Source organism: Urocampus carinirostris, chromosome 17 (genome assembly GCF_059441175.1).
Source record: "Urocampus carinirostris isolate Australia breed hairy pipefish chromosome 17, RoL_Ucar_1.0, whole genome shotgun sequence".
In the NCBI taxonomy this organism is placed as follows: domain Eukaryota; kingdom Metazoa; phylum Chordata; class Actinopteri; order Syngnathiformes; family Syngnathidae; genus Urocampus; species Urocampus carinirostris.
In genome coordinates this window covers 18390727-18413107 of record NC_142365.1, presented here as the reverse complement: position 1 = coordinate 18413107, position 22381 = coordinate 18390727, and the positions used below count along the sequence as shown (strand labels likewise).

Below are 22381 nucleotides of genomic sequence, written 5' to 3'. Positions count from 1 at the left end.
ACTGATGGAAGTAGAAAAATGTCCCAACAAGTAGATGTCACGGAGAAGATATAATTCATGACAACTCACCTCTGGAAATACGGTACAGTAACCAAAACTTGACTTTATATCTAAAATAAATTTTAAAGGGTATGAAATCCCCCACCTTGACAACAATATGTGCCGCCCAAGGAAAGTTCTCCCTTTTGTTGATGGTGGGGTAATTCTTGTGAAGACCGCAGGAACCTATGACGTCGTCCTCATCTATCCGTCAACAGAACAGGAATGTCAGAGGAGGCTCCCTCGTTAGTGATAAAAAATAAAAATGAAAAGAAATCTCACCGATAATGTCATCGAATGTTTTCTGCAGAGTTTTGATGTCCCTCAACCTGAAGTAATGCTTCCCCCCCTTGCCCGCCACCAGCGGCATGAGGTCATCGTCGAAGATGTCAACACCGATGGCAAAAACGTAAATGTCTGGAAGGCAAAGTGTTGGATAATCATTGATCTTAACCTGGGGTGGGCAAACATATGGCCCGTCAGGCTTTTTTGTCCGGCCCGCCGAACGAAAATGGTCGAAATATAATGACGATGAATAAAATTAAAAGCTTAAAACGTGTACCTAATATGATATGTTGCTTTCATTCTTAAAAGAGAAAAAAATACTCTAATACCAAAATACCACTACAGAAACGTTACAACCGAGAAACTACAAAAATTCTCCGGAAATACTACAGACATTCTAATACAGAAATACTATAAAATACCATTACAGAAATACTATACCACATCAGTAATCCTGTAATACAAAGCCACAACAACAGAAAGATTAAGAAAGAGATACTACAAAAATACTAGTAAATAAATTGTTTGACAGAAATACTACAAAAATACAACTACAGTAGTACTAAGAAATACTGCAGATATATGACAACAAATGTAACATGGAAACACTTCAGAAATACTACAAATTTACTACTATGGAAATACTATAAAAATACTACCAAATTATTAAAAAAATCCTACGATGGAATGTTTCAAAAACACTTCTACAGAAACACTACAAAAATATCACTACAGTAATACAAAATAATAAATATACAACAGAAATATTACAACAGAAGTAAAATTGAAATATTACGACAGAAACAGTACACAATTACTACTACAGAACATTATGACGGAAATACCACAACAACAGTAATACTCCCAAAATAATGCAGATACTGTATACTACAAACACATCTACAATAGAAATACTAAAAAAACACTACTCTGAAAGTACTACAAAACAAAACTACAGTAATAAAACAGAAATATTACTATCTGTAATATCTGACTGCAGAAATAGAACAAAAACACACACAAAATACATCTACAGTCATACTACAAAACTAAATATCAAATGTAGTACTTTTTACAGGGACCTATAATATTTCTTTCATTCGTAGGATTTCAAAACCAAGTTGATGCGACTGAGATAAACAAATAAAACATTTGGATGTCTGCAAGTATATTCATTCATAAATGAACAAAATGGGATAGGTCTCCAGAATCGGCCCCTTAGCCAAAGTTCTTAACCCAATGCGGCCCCCGATTCGAAATAGTTGACAGTTGACACCCCTCATCTTAAGTTCATACAGAGTGGATTCTTCTTCTCCACGATAGAAGACCAGATGGAAACATTACCTTCATTTTTTACATAGCCAAAATCAAATATCAATAATTGATGTTTAATCCTTGCACATTTTCATAGTGCCCCGTTTAGTTGTGGCATGCACCTGACGCTTCATAGGACAATGCCATACAAACTAATGTCAGCTGCTGTTAATCACAAGGGAAAAAAAAATGCAACGGCAAAGCGAAGCCACCAGAGAGCAATCTCAACGTCATTTTTAACCAGACTTGGTGAGAAACATGGCATCGATTTTAAGCATTTACAAGCACTTTACTCAATTTTCAAGCATTTTTTAATTGTTGAAAGCAAAACATTGAGATTCAAGCATTTTCAAGCTAGTAGCATGGGTCATGGTGTTCAAAAAACATCATCATTACATCAATATCTTTTCACAACTCAATGTGATGTAGTGACGCTAACACCGCTAACATTGCTAACATTGCTAACGCTAACATCACACTGCGCCATGGCGTTTGGATATGAGAGACCACGGTCTGGAAAAAACAAAAGTGGCCTCATAACAACACGTACTGTATTAATATTTTGCGATGTCAATTCAAAGAACTTTTCCTGTCTCTGTCTATTATCTGCCTGTCATCGTTCTTTTTTGTCTCTCCGCCTCTCACTCTCTGAAAGTTCGGCGCTAGATTCTTAAGGATGTCCTGTTGCTGTGGTTTTTCGCCTAGTTTTCAAACGGTCAAAATGACAGATTGTCACGGTTGCCATGGCGCCCAATTGGCCCCGTTTGTGTGGAGCCAGCTGCGGCACGTTAACAGATTGGCTTTCTGTCTATTTTACGCTCAGTGCTGTCCCGTTTCCCTTGTGAGCCCGTCAAAGAACTTCTGCCCCGCAAGACGTGGGTTTTGACTCGGTCCTGTTTCTGTTGGTATTTCCTGCTCGGTATTGTTCCCGTTTATTTTGTCCTGCTTACTTTCGGTTTCCAGTTTTGTTTCCGTCTAGTTTTGTCCTGTTTATTATTTTCTCCAGTTTTCGTTCCCGTCTAGTTTCTCCTGTTTATTTTCGATATCCTGATTCATTATCCATCCGTCTGTCCTGTCCTGTCCGGTATCGACCCCATCTGTCCAAAATCAACTCGGGCAATTGGAATCGATCTCGTCGGTCTCTGGCTTCCTGTCTTTCTACATCAGACCGCTGCCTAAGGTGCATTACTCCCCATTTCCCTTAAAATAAAAGGCTTGTGTGAGAACTTCACGCGTTTCGGTCCTGATTCGGTTCTGGTTCTTGACACAGATGTCTTTAAGATTTTCCTGTTGATGCTTGAAAAAAAAAACGCAGTGATAGAAATTTGGCGGTAATGTAACCTCTGCAGACACAGAAATATAAAAGATGTAAATTCTCATACTGGAAAGTCCTGTTTAACTTAGATTTTCTTACAAAAGACAGGCTTTAATTCATCATAAATCACCTCTCTACTCCAGAGTCCACACAAATATGAAATTTGGGGTTTGTTCAGGCTTGGTCCTGGAAATCGAGCTAATTGGTCAGGCTCAGGCTGGGTCGGGTTTTGATACTCGTGGGCCTGGGTCAGACCAGGCGTTTTTTTTTTTTTTAAGACCATACCTCTGCCAGTGAACTCACCCAGGAACTCGGCTCTTGAAGGTTCTTTCAACCTGTAGTTGGGGTCCATATAGACTCGCTGCTTGATTTCCTCCACGGTGGACTCGGGGGAACCGCCCATATTGTAGGCACCTGCATGTCCACACAGAACTCAAGTCTCATCTGGAGAAATTGTTTTAAAAAAATTGCCCCCTTTATGAATTCAGTGTTTTTTTTCATATTTATCACTCAAAGGGGTTTTAGATTATCAAACCAATATTAATATTGCACAGAGACAACCCAAGGAAATAAAATATGCAGTTTTGAAATGTTGATTCCATTTTTTAGGCACAATAAAAATCTAGGACTATCTGTCCCGATGTGAAAAAGAAATCGCCCTCCATTGTTGAATCACAGAGTAACTGTGACGAACCACAGTTTTGGGAAAACTGAGTTCAATTTTGTGGGCCACACCCAATATTTCTTGCCACCACCTTTTGAACTTATATTAAATGCATTAGACAAAGTGAAGTAGGCGACAAAATATCAAGAAAACAAATGACATGCCACAATCTGAAGAATTTCCAGAAGAAATTAGGTAAAAAGTGATTGAAATCCATCATTCCAAAATAGGTCACAAAGCCATTTCCAGGGCTGTAGGGCTCCAGCAAACCACTGCCATTATCCACAAATAGAGAAAACTGGGAAGAGTGGCAAACCTTCCCAGGAGTGGTTTACCAACTAATATTACTACAAGAGTGCAACGATGGCTCGATGGTTGCAGAGGAGCCTTGAAAAAAAACATTCAAGGAACTTCAGGCCTCACTGGCCTTAGTTAAACAGTGTTCATGATTCTACTATGAGATATACACCGGCCAAAAATGGCATCCATTGGATAGTTCTCAGATGAAAACCACTGCTGTTACAAAAGAACACACAGAGTCATCTCATATTTGCCAAAAAGGCATCTTGATCATCCTAAAGACTTTGAGAAATGTTCTGTGGACTGATGAGACAAGAATTTCAATTTTTGGAAGCAGTGCAGCCCGTTACATCGAGTATAAAAGTGACACATTTGACAAAAAGAACATGATGTCAACAGTAAAGGGTGATGGTGGCAGTGTGATGGTCTGGTGCTGCTTTGCTGCCTCAGGACCAGGATAACTCGCTGCACTTGACAGAATAATGAATTCTGGTGTTTAGCAAAAGATCCTGAGGGAGAACGTCCGGTCATCACCTCGTGCCCTCAAACTCAAGCGCTCTTGGAACATGCAGTAGGACACGGCTCAAAGAATACAATAAAATTAAGGTTCTGGAATGTCCAAGTCAAAGTCTGGCTTTAAATCCAATTGAGATGCTGTTGTGTGACCCTTGAGCTGCAATTCATGCTTGAAAACCCACGAGTATGGCATATTTAAAACTATTTTGCAAAGAAGAGTGGGCCAAAATTCCTCCACAGCTTTGTGAAAGACTTATTATCAATTATCGTTACAATTTGATTTCTGTTATCACTGCTAAAGGGGGCCCACCTTGCTATAAGGTTCAGGTGGCATTTTTTCACATAGTGTCAGATAGGTTTGGATTTTTTGTTGTGCCTCAATAAATGGAACCAAAACTGCCTTTTCTATTTCCTTCGGTTGTTCCTGTGAAATATTAATATTGGAAACCATTGTGAGCGATAAACATGCAGAAATCAAAAAGAGGGCAAATACGTTTTCACGGCACTATATGTACAGTAGACCCCTGGGCCACAACGACTCCCCCTTTAGGAAGTTTTCACTCTACCGTGCAGGATAAAATGTTTTGGGGCCCCTCTTCACGGTATTTACCCCACTATACGACATCAACAACAAATTATCAGAATAGATATATACAGTAGATCTCAAGATACGGCAACCCCACCTTATCAAGTTTTCACTTTACTGGGCGAAAAAATATGTTTGTTCTCCCCTCTTTACAGCATTCGGTCCGTCTGCGAATCTCCGTTTTTACACGGCAAGCCCTTTTTCGTCTGTCCTGTGTTTTTGCTCCTTTTTTTTTCCGGCTACGATCTGTTGGATCTCGTCCCCGTCTGCTCTCCCGTCTCGAATTACGATCTGTTTGATCTCGACCACGTCTGTTCTCCTGCCCCTAACAACGATTCATTTTTTATCTCGACCACGTCTACTCTCCTCTCCTGGTTTTCGATTTTTTTCCGTTCCCGGCACTGCCATCGCTCGCCACTGAAGTCCCACTACCACGTCTGAGCAACCTACTCCCCGGGACCAGCGATCTCCGGATTGTGTGTGCACTCCTTTCCCTTCTCCCCAATAAAACTGTGAGTAACGTTACGCGAGTGGGTCCTGTTTCCCGTTCTGATCCTGACAATAAGATGTTTTTCGGCCCCTGTTTACAGCATTCAACCTGCCATACCATATAGTCAACATCAGAATACAAATTGTACAGTAGAGCCCCAAAATACATCAACCCCACCTTACTACATTTGCACTTTAAAGCGTGGAATTAGATCTTTTTCGGTCTTTTTACAGCATTTTCCCCACTATAATCCATACCCAACAATTATAAGAATATATAGGTACAGCAGACCCCCTAGTTACAACGACTCCAACTTACGATGTTTTTTCTTTATGGTGCAGAATAAGATGTTTTTTCAACACTTAACCTAACCCTCATTTATAACCCACCATCGGCATCTCCTCCTCCCTGCATCCGTCCTCTACTCTACTGCAGCAACTCAAGTTACTTCACAACAAATGTAAATCTAATCAGATTTTTCATCTACTTTTATTTATGTTATTTAATCCTATTTGTGTACATTACACCTAAGTAATAATAACTATACACTATTTTGTAATTTTAAAGTTTTTATCTGGGGTAGTAGGCAATGTTCCCTCTAAGCTGCGACCCAAAAAAGAAAATCTATCCAGCGCAATGTTCCCTCTAAGCTGTGTGTGTGCGCCATTGCGCACTACCCAGAGCTTTTCCGCGCACAAGAAAAATCTAGCCAGCTCACAAAAATCAGGGCTCGAAATTGCTAATTAAGAAGCGAATTAAGTCAAAGTTACAGTGCGTGAAGGTAAAAATACAAGGGCTCCCCTGACGTTGTGTTCTAAATGCGGTATTTAGAAGACAAGGTCGAAGTAGAACAAAGTTGAGGAAAGAGTTTTTCGAGAACCGGCTTCTTCGGCTCGGCTCACTAAAAGGAACCGGCTCTTTCGGGTCCTAAACGGTTCTTCAGGTTGATTTTGCTTCTTTCATCCCTATATGACCAAATATTATGTAAGATTATGCACAAAATGACTTAAAGGAAGGGGGAATAGAACAAAAAAGAAAAAAAAACCAAAATGAAAAAGTAGTGAAAAGCTGAGAAAAAAAAGAAACAAAAGGAAGAGAAAAAAGAAGACAAATTCAGAAAAAAAGCCAGAAAAAAAGAAAAGAAAAAGAAACAAAGGAAAAAAAGTAAATACAGAACAAAAAGAAAAAAGGAAAAGCTAGGAAAAAATAAACACAATGAGAATTTTTTTAAAGGAATTTAAAAAAATGGAAAAAACAGGGAAAAAGAAGAAAAAGTTTGTGTTGCATTCCAATAATTTCCAATTATACCAAGTCAATCTTGTTGCCAACATTGTACTTCCACTAAAAAATGTGATTAAATACAGTTGTGTATCGTGCAACCGACTAAATAAGCCCCCAAAAACGTTAGTATTATGCGACAAAAGATACTAGGAAAAAAAAGAAATGGAAATCTAGTGAAAGAACTGTTGTAAAAACGAATTATGTTTGTAGGGCGTACAACCTTTGCAATAATACATTGGTCAGTTCATTCAAAAGTGAAAAAAAAAATTGCATTGCCGGAAACTCAGCCTAATGTAACTTGATGTCAAGTTTTGGACATGTTTGATAATGACTTAGTTGCCACACTTGGGATTGCTGTGGAAAATTAGAGGGAACATTGGTTTCCAGGTAGGGTTTTGGCTTCAAAGTAAGTTTTTCAACCGTGGAGAACCCACTGGTCATCATTTCCCACCAGAGAAAATTTTTCTTGGGTTCTTCAGGGTTAAAGCAATTTCATTTTTTTCAAACTAGAGTTCAAAGTAAGATTTTTTTTCGTTTTTTTCATTGGTAGTAGGGCTTCTGAGCTAAATAGCAAATTCACCCCCACCTGAGAACAAATTATTGTTGTATCCCGGGGGTCAACTGTATTTGAAATGTAGAATTTGATGACATTACCATCAGTAAAAACGATGATGACGTGCCGATGCTCCTTGAAGCGCTCGTCCCCTTCTGACTTCTTTATCAGCGCTATTTTTTCCAAAAAGGTGGCGAAGAGCAGATTGAGATCGGTTCCGGCAGTGTTCCTACCTTGGAACGTGGAAAGTCAGAGAAGAGCAGTTCAAATGAGAGAACTTCAACTTTGAACATCATTCTGTTTTGCTGGGGGGAGGGGCACACAGACATGAACTACCCCTTACCCCTCCACCTCAAGTTGGACTCCACAGGATTGCACCAACCCATCTGTGTCCACGCACAATAAAACTTATCATTTGCAGTGTCAATAAAATGATGAAATGATGTCAGGATTGAATCACATGATAGCAACAATTTCAATGTTCTTCAGAGAATTTTGTGAGACCCCAGTGGGTTGATATCACACAGAGAGAATCCAAGGAAATACAAAATGCAGTTTTGCAATGTGGTTTCCATTTATTAAGGCACACGCAACAAAATCAATACCTATCTGGCTCTATGTGAAAAAATAAACGTTGCATGTTTGTTGTGTACTTGTAACCTACTTTACTTTGCTTAACAGATTCAATTCACAAAACACGATGAGGGGAATAAATATGTTGGTGAGGATGGTGAAAAACGAACAAAAACTAGATAAATGGGGATACAATCACATAGATGTACATCTTAAAAAGAACACAAAACTGACATAATCTTCACATCTCAAAGTTAGGGCAGACAAGTGGGAGCTTAATGCTGGAGGCATCTGGCTCGTGCTTAATAACGAAGCGACTGAGTATCCACAGAGCCGATGTAAATATGTATATTTTGTATATAAGTTATTTTTTACATGTAAATACACAGAGGAGCTAACTGTGAGACACAATTATTAGTGAAGTCAATAAGCATATGCTTCTTCCTACTCCCTTTCGAACATGTACGATAACATTGTTTGGTTCTTTAATTTTCTTTTTCAAATTGTCATTTTGTTTTTGCTTTTGTAATGTTACGTTCAAAATAAAAGTTTCATTCATTCAATGCAAGTGATTTGGTGTGGCCTGTGGAATAAAACTCCGCTCTTCCAAAACTGTGGTTAGTCAAGATTACTTTGTAATTTAAGTGGGGGGGGACCAATTTTCAAATAGGGCGGGATAGCCCTTCATTTTTTCGTGCCATGGAATCAGCATTTCAGAACTGCATTTTGTATTTGTGATATTAAAATTGGTTTGGTTATGTGAAACCTTTGTGAATAATAAATGTGCAGAAAAGAAACAGGAATGATTCAAATACTTTTTAAGGCACTGTAGCTAAATCCGAAAGTGTGTGTGTCTTGTTTAAGGGTGGTGTCTGCAACGTGAAATTGTGCTACTCTCTGCCGCCATTTCTTGGCTTAAAGTCACGGTTGCAGCCTCAGTCAGTACAAACAAACTATTATTTTTCCACTTTTGGGGGGGGTTGGCTTGGCAATCAGCCATTTTTACTTTCACCATTTGCAGGCTACACTAACAAAAATCCTGGGACGAGCATAAAATCACTGGACTGCCCACCCAACCCCCCTTTCCTGCTTCATGTGTTTCAGGTCCCAAAATTGCAGTGCTAAATGAAAGATAAAAGGACTTAATCGAGATAACATTCTACTTTCAACTTTTTATAGACACTTCAAACAACGCACCCCACCTTAAGAGTATTATGAACTTCCAAACACTATGAACAATACTCCACTTTGAATTGTTGTGTAGCCAACCAGTGTATTAATTTATTGTGGGCTTAAAAATGGGTCAGGGCTTAAAAATGTGAGGAGGGTGCGGAGGAAATACCATATTTATTTTTGTATAACGCGCACCCATAATTTTTGATTAAAAGTCGGTATAAAATTTTGTTTGACTCTCTCTTAGCTCAAACCAAGCAGTGTACGTGACTCATGTTTTTTCAGGATGACATTCTGTTTCTACATTATCTATAATACGTCTTTGGTACTATAAATAAAAATTGTTTTACAATGAGATAAATTAAGAGGCGTGTTACACAATAATAAATACAGTACTCCTGCCTGCACGGACTACACTGATTTTTATTGAAACGCACAATTTTTAACGCCCAATTCACCTTGGGAAATAACCCCACACTCACCTAAAACACTTTCTTCTGAGATCTATATGAAATGAAATGAAATGATCTGCATTTATATAGCGCTTTTCAAGTCAATGACTTCCAAAAGCGCTTTACATTGTGCTTCACATTTCCCAATAGCGGCCGTGATCTGTGCAGCCATGTAAGGCGCTAACCTGCTTATTGGGGGTATTGGGGATTCAGTGTCTTACCCAAGGACACTTCGGCATGTAACACGGACAAGCCGGGATTCGAACTGGGATCCCTTAATCCTAAAACGATCGCTCTACCTCCTGAGCTACTGATATTTTCATGCCTTAAAAGATTTCCATATGATTTCCTGATAAAATTGTCTTAAAAAATGAATGTGTAGCTTCCAGAAGGCGAGACGGGGTTGAGGGATTGAACCTGCCTCTTCAGTTTAATTAGTTCACAACATCAAGGACAAAAAAAGAAAAATGGGGACTCACTTCCCACTGTGAAATTGTCCACTCGCTCCTTCAAGACGTTTAGTGTCACGTTACGTTTCATGAAGTCCACAATGTCGACCACTTCGAAGATGTCCGAGGAAAAAAAGGCAACTTCGTAGTTTGGGGAGATGGGGAAGGAGGAAATCTGAAGGGGACGAAAAAAAATTTGCTAACTCTCCATTCACTGCACGGTAGACCCCCGGGACACGACATGAATCTGTTCTGAGGCAGCGAACGTAAAATGAAATAGCCCTATAGCAAGAAATATAAAATTAAGCTGATTTTTAAGGAATGCCTTCCGAATCCTAGATCAAAACATTATTACAAAAAATAGTATGGATAACCTAGGCCGTCTGGGAACCATGCCGACCAACTAGGCCGAAAGTCACAGCCTCATCCAGCCAGGAAACATGGCAAAACCAAGCCTTTGTTCTCATTTTCCCCATCCCTCGGCTGAGGGATGTGACAAAATGGATCCAGAGACTAGCCTGAGGAGGGAGGTTATTTTCGCCATGCGGCCAACACCACCACCCCCCTTCCCTCGGTTTTTCTTCTCCTCTACGTGCTGCTTTGTCCAACCCAAAGGTAGGCAAGAAAGTATTTCACAACATTTGGTGCTGGACAAAAAATATTTCTCTTCTGACACACTATGAAAATATTTCCTGATCCTTTAAATGACTTGATTATCATAACCGGGTTTATGGATCAGTAATATAATTATGGCTACCGAATCTCTTTCCCCGTTCCCGTTTTCTAAGACTGCCAAGGCTGGTGTTAACAATGTCCTTTATTCCTTCATTTGATTCAATTTTCCTTGTCATGTAAATAAATGTAGTTTGTTAATATTAAACAAGTGCATTATTTATTTGTGTGTCTCTACTATTTTCCTTCTGGACTGATCAATCGTGAGCCATGAATGAAATGAAAAAGGTAAATCAAAATGTGTTAAGGGTATTGCTTCCTTAATAACAAATGCTAGACATAATATAAGGATATGTCGAATCAATTTGGATGGGAAACCGAAGCACTACCTGCTGGCTGAAAAGGAAACCACCAAATTACATTCTGAATTACAAAAACATAATAAAAGCAATTACCTTTCAATATATACAATCGTAAATCAAGTAGTACTATGTTCATGCAGACAGCAACTTATAGGACGTCAACCAATTGCAGGTCTTAGAGACCCACAAAGCCATACAACTTAGCATTTGCGTTCATTTCCATGGTTATGATATTTTTCATTCTTCCTTAGTATCACTGCAAGTCTTGGGACCCATAGAAAACACATTCAAGTTTACTACACAATTTCTGAACTGAATGAAGACAGAAAGGAGTTGTGGGAAGTAGTTCAATAGTAGCATTTTATGAGGTTGGGTCACTGCAAAGTTTTGGCCATGCAAAATAATTTCGCAATGATGTGATATAGTAGGGACAATGCCATGAAAAGGTGTCCGAGAAAAACATCCATTCCAAACCGTAACGTGAAAACGTCATAAGGTGGGGTCGCTGTATGCCGGGGGTCTACTGTTTTTTTTTCCACTATTTTTGTGTACTAACCTTGGTGATGAGTTTGGAGACAGTGTCCCTGGCGTCGTTGAATTGTTTCTCATCGATGCTCTCGGAAATATCCACGCCGATGTAGATGTTGAGGGTTCCCGTTTTGGAAACACGGATTTTGCGGCCCTCCTGTGTGTCGTCTGAACAAATCCAGACCCGTCAATGTGATAAATGCATTTTAGGTAAACACATGTGGTATTATATGACACAGGTTGAAGAAGTGGAGGGGTTTGGGCACTATCTTACGACTACGGAAGCCCGGATGAGGATTTTGTCAAGCAACTTGTCCCGGTATGGCATATAGCATTGGTCCGCAACCTAAAAATATTCTTGCAGTAATAATAACGATAACAATGATAATAACAAGCTTTAATCCACTGTGTAATCACTAGACTTATAGGGATTTGATGACATAGGAGAAGACATTCGATTTTATCTTTACATTTATCATCACACTATTATTATTCACTGTACCACGTTGTGCAACATTGTTTTGGCTGAAGTCTTTCCCATATTGCCCCATTAAAAATGTTGTACAACGTGGAAACTGGAGTAACAATAGTGTGGTGATGAGATCATATATGTCCTACATCACCTACGATCCTAGTGTACCAATAGTTATGATTCAGCGCTCTCCCCTTTTAATTCGCGTTCGATTCCTGTTGCATCCAAAGCTGAGCAAATATGGTTAGTATTTGTCGATCGTCAGTCATTGTTCAATTACGGTAATATAGTGCCATAAAACCACATGTATAACGAGCACCAAAAACATGTACATGAATAAAATAAGGCTCCTTGTTCTTTTTTCTGTGCGGCCGGTTAACAAACGACACGCGACCCAGTATCGGTGGTTGTTGTCGGATTCATTTTTTCCACTGTTTCCTTCTCTAGCCTTTCATCTTAACCACTTAGATACAGGCTATGCCGCACCGTTACTGATGTTGTTAACTGTCACGTGTAAAAGTGTCAAAAATGTTGAATAGAGAAAAAAATAAAAAATAACATAAAATGCAATACAAAGACAGGAAAAAAAAATGAAAAAGCAGCTCCAGATGAATAATCTTGCTTTGTCCTTCAGTGTCTTATTCTGGTATGGTTAACCACTCCCACCAGCTCTGATGAAGTCCAGCTATTGGCTCTTTTCAGTCGCCTATTTGTTGCCTTTGGGGATTAAAGCCCTGTCCCTGTTTAAAATTCATCCTTGCTAACCTGAGGAAATATAAAAGAAGCTTGAAAATTTAGCAAAGTGGTATCTTTCGGGTTACTGTCTTCTCTGAATTCAGCTCCATTCTAGGCTACAACTACCTCTAGTGGTAAACTATAACACACTGTCACTTTAAATAAGTTGTTCGGTTACCAGTGGGCTCCAAAGTGGTGAGGCTGTTTTTAATAGCGCTGCCAAAAGCCTCAGACATTTCCGCAGGCATATCATAGGTATAATCATCTGGGGAGGAGAAAAAAACCCGAGTAAATATTTAAATTCATCATAATACTTAGTTGCTGTGACTTCCCACAAAAAAAGGAATACATAGAATAAGATTTTTTGCACTGCAAAAAAAAAATCAAATCTCTTAGTCTCACAGTAGCAAGCCGGTTCGGTTCCGGTCCACTGTCCGTTCTCCAGGCAGACCCTCTGGCTGGACCCGACCAGGAACATGTTTCTGTTGCAGCTGTACTTGACTTTGTCGTCTAGTCGGAAGGAACTACCCGTCCTCAGGGCCCCGGCAGGGACGCCCGGATCGGCGCAATCGCTTCCTGCTGTCGTGTGGGCAAGAGGAAAAAGGTGAAGATGATAAAGTGTAAGTGGAAAAGTTTGGATTAAAAACATGGAATAAAATACAATCCATAATCTAGAATAAAAAGTAGGCCTGGGCGTTAAAATGATGATTATCGTCATTGTCACAATCACCTGGATCGGGAACACCTGTGCTCAGGATTTGGCGCACCCTGTCCATTTAAATCCTCAGCTTCCGGAAACAAGCTGTCTGATTGTACTATGCTACCTGTTGCCGTCTGCTCAGAAAGCCCATACCTCCGACTCTTAGCCAGCCTCCTGTTTTCTTCTACTTGATCTCCGTTGCCAACCCGTTTCCGAATTTGCCTACGACCTGCCCTGTCCGTCTGACTCCTGATCACTCTTCCGAACACGACAACGCCTTTCTTCTTCAGCCCCGACCAACAACACGACGATTACGCCTGTCCACGACCATTCCCACCAAGCCTTCGCCCGCCTGTCAAGCTTCGTCAAACCGTCAAACAACGGATCGAAGAATCACGTCTTGTCATTCCTTCCTTCCAATAAAAACCAAAAAACGAGTGCAAGTGATCTCAGTTTTCCTTCCGTCTGACAGTCATATAGTTTTTGCCATGATAAATAAAGAATGATTGATAAAAGTCTATAGTTTCAACAGTAAATACCACCCGACCACCAGATAAAACAGGGGTGCTGATGTGATGAAAACGCAAGTTCCAGACTAGAGGTAAGATCGGCCTAAAAAATTCAGCCCGACCCGACCGGAGTCGCGGGTACATGAACACGAACCCGCCCAAAAACGACAGATTAACTTCATCTGATAAACGAGCCCGAAATAAACCCAAAGCTTTAATTTGTCGTCAAAGTAAACGCGAACATTTACTCCGGCCGTGCTTACTTCAGCCCTGAAATACGCAGCTTGGACTTTACTGGGGTCGAGTCCCTCAAATCAAGTGTGCACTGCAAGTGCCACGCCTAAATTAACAGTTTAGCGCCGAAGTGCTCATCTCAGTGACGTGCAGCGAACGAAAGGGAAACTGAACAAAATGGCACAGAAATGAAAATCCTATTCTGCAGACTACAAGCTACAAATAGTGAGCGATTTGTCCAAAAAGCAGAAAGAAAGGTTGTAAAGCTTGTAAGCTTTTGGCAAGAAGCCGAAATGACGTCTGACATGAGGGAGGTGGAAGGAGGAAGCGGCGTGTCTTTTACCCCAACACCTAGGATGAAAATTTCTTTGGATTTAGAGATTTTGAGTTAAACTGACAGTCTTGCAAGTATTTTCTTTATCTAAATAATTACTTGAGTAAAAGTAAGTGCATGCTGTGTAGATCCTTCTCAAAACGGGAACTTTTTTTTTTCTTTTAACTGGCGAGAGAGAAACCCGAAGGGCCCGACTTAATGATTGACATTTTGAGGTCCGGGTTCGGACCCGGGGCCAGGATTTACTTCTATTCCAGACTAACATTCAGAAGATGGAGAAGATGACAAGGTCCGCCCCTTCATGAAGACCCAGCATACCCACTCAAAGCATACTGAGAGAAACATAGACAGGAGGGGCCCCTTTTTCTTCAGTTGTTTTGAGGTATTTTGGCTACTCACGAGTTTGATCGAAATCATAGTAAAAAACACAGGGCGGTGACGTACACTGCTAACTTTGCCGACATGTATCAACCAAGACAAAAAAACGTATTCCACCATTTAAAACAGTACCGCCCGAAGGAAAAACAATTCAGTCCAAAACGAGTGCTAGCGGACGTTCAGCAAACACTGGGCCAGTGAGCAGCAAACGGCTAGCTAGCAAGGCGGTACCTGCGTATTGAAGGATTTTATACATTTGACTATAAAGGATTTTATACGATCTAATACGAATTACATTTAATGCAAAAGATATTCACTGGCTGGGCTGTGGTGCGATGTCAGGGCACCCTAGTAGAAAATGTTGTTTACAGGAACGGCGGGAATGGGACGTAAGGCTGATAAGATAATCAGCGCATCCAGATGCAGAAAGGCCCTGATGACGTAGAAACGCTCTGTGTTGTTTTGGTTATTCCAGACATCGTGACGCTCTTCGACGAGATGGTGAAGCCCAGAGGGGGCTTCACGGGCACGCCCATGGGAGGAGTCGGCACGCCATTATGCGGGGAGAAGATGGCCAATAGGAGAGAGCTAAAGGACTTCAGAAGAGGGCCTCCCAGAGACTCCAACGTCACTAATTCGGCCGTTTTCGATGGCGTACACTTAGTTAAATTGTTAATTAAATTAAATCTGCCCCCGTGTGAAAATGTCGGCTTTCTTGTTCATCTTTACCATCAAGAAACGAGCGCACATAAATTGTTGGGTGAATGTAGGTTGTGTTTGGTTAATGGAGTCAGATAACTAATTCGAACAATTTGGTAAACGGTACATTTTGATATTCATTCCCAAAAGAAAACCTGAAACCAGCTCCCCTTCCGACAAAGATTTCACTTGTTCAATGTTCCTAATTTTTGTGAAATGCTCTGTAATTGTTTGTTCTGACATTAAAGATTGATTAAAGCAGCATCGTTTTTTGTCAACTTTCACTCAGGGGCAAAAAATTAGCCTTAAAATGTGAAAAGAAAAGAAGACGTGATAATTATCGTGATAAGACCAAGCAGCAAATTGGGGAAAGACTGAAATGCGTGCTGACGTTACTCCAGCATGCAAAAATCGAGCTGGAGTGGTTTGTCTTTGATGCAAGGACTTGCACCCCTTCTATCGTTCTGATTTCATTTTCCCCGTTGTCCATGCTCGGAGTCTTCACTTGGAAAATGTTGGTCTATAAGTGATTCAAAGAGGCAAAAAGAATCCCGCAGGTTCGAGACTGTTCCTCAATTTCGTAGAATCCTCTGCCTTCTGAGGTATGACCTGCAAACTCAGTGGATGTGTTGAAATGTAGGTTTAAAACAGACTTTATATTTGATAGCTTAAAAGTGATGTTGACCTCATACTCTTGTCTTCTTGTCCTTGAGAGAGTAGGGTGGGGCTGGTTTTGCATAGTTCTTGCATTTCGAGCCATTGTGCCGGCACTCGGACCTGATTTCCTCCACCATCTTGCACCTGCTGCATTGATCAAGATTTTGCGGCAGGAACTGGAAATTCTGTTGTTACCTATATTTCATGTTGATAATGTCTACGTATTGTCTGTAGATGTCTTTGCAGCATCAATTGCAGCCTGCTCAAGGGGGATTACCTCTTGTGTGGCCCTTTCTCAAGCATTTTCCTCATGCTGAGGTTATTTTAGTTTTCCCTTGCCCTCATGTAGGTTTCAGATCCGGAGTAGTTGTAAAGATAGTTTGTGCAGCCCTTTGAAACTTTTTGTGATTAAGGGTTATACAAATAGACATGACTTGACTTGTTCCAGGATTAACAAACCTGTTGCTCTCTTCTCTCATGTTTGTGTTTTCATTCTGTGACAGTTTGTATTCAATGAACCCCAGTTTAGAGAGTGTTAGCACATGAGGCCCCTTCTCCAACATGTGTAAGTGGAGCACAAGTGTGTTGTCTTTGTTATTCTGGACGTAACAAAGCCCAATGAAAAGGGTTGACATTTCTAACAACCCCCCAACCCACCCAAGATGTTGAATCTCTTGACAACACTAAAAATGTGAGTCTTTTTTACAGAAAACCCAAGAGACTTGAATTAAAAAATGGACTCACATTCTCGGCTGCAGATGGGTGTAGGGCCACTCCACTTGCCGTTGGGTAAGCAGACCCGACTCTCCGAGCCTCGGAGCGAGTAGCCAGAGTAGCACTCGTAAGTTGTCTCGTTGTTCACATAATATTTCTCCTGGGGAGGATTAACACTGCCGTGCATAAGGACGAAGGGGTTGGGGCACTCCACCACTAGAAAACACAAAGTGTCAAGACTTGTGTGGCTGGACAAATAAGGAGAACAGAGTGTAGGGTATCTGCTTAAGTTTTAGTTTATTTCATGTTAGAGTGGACATGTGAGAAGGCCACCACTTGCAATTATTGTATTGACCAGCCAAGGGGTGCCAGAGGTTGACCACAAAAATGTGTTTTATAAGTCTCATTTCTCAAATCTTTCTGAAGACCCAACATTTTATTTTACTTTTAAGTTATACATTTTAAAGTCCATGCATTTCGATAAGAATTAATGATCCAAAGAAAAGTTCTGGCCTGTGTCTTAAAGCCTGTAACAACATGTCGCCCCACTTAATCCACAGCCATCTGGAAGGCTTTTCTGCTGCGTCGGTGATGTTCTTGATGGCTCGCCTGTTTTACAGTCCCTTCACTACCAGCATCTTGAGTGCTCTGGTGAGAGACTGACCGGCAAATCCTCTGCACCCGACCTCTATGGGATTGCATCGGGTTTTCCATGCGCTGCTTTGGCATTCACCTGCCAGTTCCTCATACTTGGCTCTCTTTCTTTCAAAAGCCCCCTCTATCCTATATTCCCAGGGAACAGTAAATCCCACCTGACCACTTGCCTTGTTGTTTCTGACACAAGGACGATGTCAGGCCTGAGTGTGGTCACCGCAATATTATCTGGAAACTTGTGCTAGGTCGACTTTCAATTGCCACTCCTGTGCTGTTGCCAGAAGAACACCCACTTCACCCCGGAGCTGCTGTTGTTTCTCCCAAAGTCTGACAAAGGTGATGCACTGCCTATCTGGCTGTTGGTGTTTTCTGGTGGAAATCCCTGTGATAATGGCTTCAGCGATCACTCACAGCACTTGGTCATGCCGTCAGCGGTAGCCTCCCTCTCCTAGTGGCTGGGTAAGACGTCATAGACCAACTGGATGAGGAACCTGATCCGGCGTGGCCAGAGTTCTTTCCACAAAATCTTCTGGCCAGCTGCCTCTTCCCGGATCCACTGCCCCTGCTACCTCATTCCTACTGGGGCGGCAGTAGCTCAGGAGGTAGAGCGATCGTTTTAGGATTAAGGGATCCCAGTTCGAATCCCGGCTTGTCCGTGTTACATGCCGAAGTGTCCTTGGGTAAGACACTGAACCCCCAATACCCCCAATAAGCAGGTTAGCGCCTTACATGGCTGCACAGATCACGGCCGCTATTGAGAAATGTGAAGCACACTGTAAAGCGATTTGGGAAGTCATTGACTTGAAAAGCGCTATATAAATGCAGATCATTTAATTTCTACTGTCCTACTACTTCCTCCACCCCTGCCAGAACCTCTTTCTGGATAAGTAGATGCTATGTTGGAAAACTAACTAGCTCTATATTTACCAAATGTGATAGTAAGACCACGCAGGATATGTTGGTATACCAACTATTTCCCACAGAAAAAAAAACGTGAACGGTAGATGAAGCAGGATATGTATTTACACACATATACAAATATAGTGAGAATCCCAAGACAAGACCATTAAGCATAATATTGGGACAATAACTGGCTCTAATGGAACATAACATGAAAAAAAGGGCAACATAGGAAATGTTGGAAAACTAACTCGATCTGGATGAAGAAAACAGAGAGATAGAAAGAGAAGACAATGCAGGATATTGTTGGAACACTAATTGTGCAGGCTATTTGGGAGAAAACAATTGGTTCACATGTAACAAATCACGAAAGTCCTCTTATGGTTCAGATCCTACATCTTAAATATGGTGAAATGACATCTGAGCCCTTTAGTATTACCTGTGGTGTTCCGCAGGGTTCTGTACTAGGCCCCCTTCTTTTCATTTTAGGTGATATTATTCGCAAGTACAATATCAGTTTTCATTGCTATGCAGATGACAGTCAACTATAGCTTCCAATTGAGGACACTAAACTGTGGAAATCTGGATGCCTGCCTCACTGAGATAAAAGAATGGATGTCACTCAACTTCTTGCGCCTTAACTCTGAAAAGACCGAAATGTTAGTTATTGGTCCATCTGACTTGTTCTCAAAAACTGCTATGAACATTGACAAATGTAATATCACCCAGAGTGACTTGGTCAAAAATGTAGGTGTCATATTTGACCCCAATCTGTCCTTTCAAACACACTTTAAGAATATGAGTAGAACAGCTTTTTTCCATCTTCGCAACATTACTAAAATTCGTCCTATGCTGTCTCAGTCAGATGCGGAGATTATAATTCACGACTTTGTCACTTCCCGTCTTGATTACTGTAATGCACTACTCTCCGGTCTCCCGAAGTCCAAAATCAAGAGCCTTCAGCTGGTACGAAATGCTGCAGCGAGGCTTTTAACTAAGGCAAGAAAGTTTGATCACATTACCCCGATTTTAGCTAACCTGCATCTGCTCCCTGTTAGCTTAAGATGTGATTTTAAGGTTCTGTTGGTAGTATACAAAATCATGCATTGACTTTCTCCGTCAAAATTTTCAGAATTAATTTCCCCCTATGTTCCGGTCCGGAGCTTTCGCTCTGAAAATGCTGGTCTACTAGTGATCCCAAGAGCCAAAAAGAGATCCACAGGTTCGAAAGCGTTCTCCATTCGGGCACGGGTGCTATAGAATGCTCTTCACCCTGAGATTCGATCTGCAACCTCAGGGCAAATGTTTAAATCAAAGCTCAAAATACACTTCTATTCTATAGCATATGAAAAACCTATATTTTATGTTGACAATATCTGTTTATGATATGTTATTGCAACATCCATTGCAGCCTGGTCATCCTGGAAGGGGGACTACCTCATGAGCGGTCCTTTCTCAAGGTTTCTTCATTCTCCTCATGTTGACGTTTTTGACGTTTTCCTTGCTCTCATGTAGGTTTTAGATCAGGGGATGGTGTAATAATAGTCTAGCTGTTTGCAATAATCTGTAGTCTCTGCAGCCCTTTGAGACTCTTTGTGATTAAGGGCATCACAAATAAACATGACTTGACTTGAAAATAAGTGAACGCAGGGGAAACACGCTTACACGCAGATTTAACAACTATATGATGTTCCAACTCCGACCGGCTTTAACAGGACAAAATATGAACGGATGATGGCTGAATCACCGACTAGCTCCAACTGAAAAAAACATGAAAGAGGGACCAACTAGTTTAGATGGCACAAAAAAAGTAAGAGGGAACACCCTCATACATGGATGGAACAACTAAATAATGTTCCATTGCCCACCAGCTGGGGCAGCATGGCGGCGCAGTGGTTAGCGCGTGTGCGGCACAGTTCTGAGGTCATGGGTTAAAATACAGCTACCAACCTTCCTGTGCGGAGTTTGCATGTTCTCCCCGTGCTTGCGTGAGTTTCCTCCGGGCACTCCGGTTTCCTCCCACATTCCAAAAACATGCATGTCAGGTTAATTGGCGGGTCGAAATTGTTCCTAGGTTTGAATGTTCGAGCGAATTGTCTGTCCCTGTGTGCTCTGCGACTGGCTGGCAACCAGTTCAGGGTGTCCCCTGCCCACTGCCCAGAGATGGCTGGGATGGGCTCCAGCACCCCCGCGACCCTACTGAGGATAAGCGGTGCAGATAATGGATGGATGGATGGGTGCCCACCAGCTCTAACAGAACAAAACAAGGAATGATGTATGTTGATGGTGCTACTTACTCTTGCAGGTCTGAGCTTGAGAACTTCGAGGCCCTTCGGAGCTCCAGCTGCCGTCGGGCCGGCAAATGCGCTTCTTTAAGGGATACGGATAGAAACCCGAGGGGCAAACGTAAACTAGCATGCTGCCTATTTTCAGCCCTCTGGTCAACGTGTACTTCACTCCCTCTGTTTTGATATCATTGTCCGTACAATCGCATTGCGCTTCTTTGGCTGAAAAGAAGAAAAGAGTTACTTGGCCTCTGTGGAAATCACAATGCCTAGGACAAATCAAGAAAGTGAACCGTAGAATTGCTTAAACCCCCATTTATTCAAGGGGAATATATGTAACTGGGAATTCCTCTGCGTACAAAAGGTTTTCCATTTCTTTCGAACGCACCATGTGGACTTTTAAGAAGCTAAAGAAATGACAAGAAGAAATCAGATTTTATTTGTTATATGTCAAAAAAAGCTAGCGGCATGATTTTACATCAAGAGACAGAGAACTGTAATAAATCAAACTTGCAAAAATGACACAATGATATCTCTGGAGAACATACGAGTAACAATTTCCCAAACAGGTAAAGGGTTTTGTTCTTGTAGGATTATTTATCAGTTATCACACATTTGTTTATTACTGGAAAAGCTGCGGTCAATCATGGACAATCCATCACATCCACTACACAGCATTATCTCCAGACAGAAGAGCAGTTTCAGCGACAGACTGCTGTCACTGTCTTGTACTACGGACAGACTGAAGAGATCTTTTCTTCCTCATGCCATGAGGCTCTTTAACTCTACCCGGCAGAGTAAAAGCCCACAGTAAACCACACCACCTATATTGGATATTACCGAATCTTACTGCAATATGTATTCTGTGTAGCACTATTTAGTTATTCTATATAACACGCTACAGTGGGCATTTGCACGTCACACTGGGTATTTGTATATTGTATTCTTTTTGCTTTATTATTGTATTGTTCTCAGCTCAGGGATGCTGCTGGAAATGTGAATTTCCCATCGGGGATGAATAAAGTATCTATCTATCTATCTCTATCTATCTACTCCCCATTACTTACTTATTACTTTGCTTACATATAGCCAATTCCCAAAACAAGTAGAATGTTAATGCTTAAAAGTAGCGTGAACTCTCGTTTTCTTTTGGTTGTTTTTTTTTAAAGTGGATTCAACAATTCTAGCAGGGCGCAATCAATCTAACTGGGGAAAACACCCTCTACAAAAAAAAACCCCTCTATTTCTGCCTCTGACCCTACAAAAATACATAAGAAAGCTCTCTTGAATCAGTTATGCTTTTCCGGCTGGAATTAAGAACAGAGTTCAATGAAAAACGCTAACACTCACATCGCTAAAAACCTCTTTAAATTTTGGATTTAGGGAAAAGCCAAAAATGAGTCCACTCACCTACAAGGAGACACAAAAGAGCAGCAAATTCCAGCCAGCGGCCAAAAAAAAGCATGTCGGAAAATGAAAGCCGGGACTAAAATGTTTTTTTGGTAGGACCTGGCCTTTTAAAGACTCAAACAAAGTTAAAAATTAACTTCAGGACAAA

At 41.0% G+C, this 22381-nt stretch overlaps 1 protein-coding gene across 1 annotated transcript in view; it reads right to left on the bottom strand.

The window, feature by feature from the left end:
- Window positions 1-22381, bottom strand: part of LOC148349411 (complement factor B-like) — a 31795-nt gene extending 9414 nt beyond the window's left edge. Inside the window, exons 1-11 of the mRNA XM_088320545.1 lie at window positions 22234-22381; window positions 20836-21045; window positions 17015-17200; window positions 13162-13338; window positions 12938-13024; window positions 11581-11720; window positions 10021-10165; window positions 7445-7576; window positions 3257-3367; window positions 322-456; window positions 146-243 (exon numbers count right to left, since the gene is read on the bottom strand). Coding sequence (XP_088176671.1) covers window positions 146-243; window positions 322-456; window positions 3257-3367; window positions 7445-7576; window positions 10021-10165; window positions 11581-11720; window positions 12938-13024; window positions 13162-13338; window positions 17015-17200; window positions 20836-21045; window positions 22234-22288 — 1476 coding nt within the window. The 5' untranslated portion in view covers window positions 22289-22381. The remainder of the gene's footprint in view (window positions 1-145; window positions 244-321; window positions 457-3256; window positions 3368-7444; window positions 7577-10020; window positions 10166-11580; window positions 11721-12937; window positions 13025-13161; window positions 13339-17014; window positions 17201-20835; window positions 21046-22233) is intronic.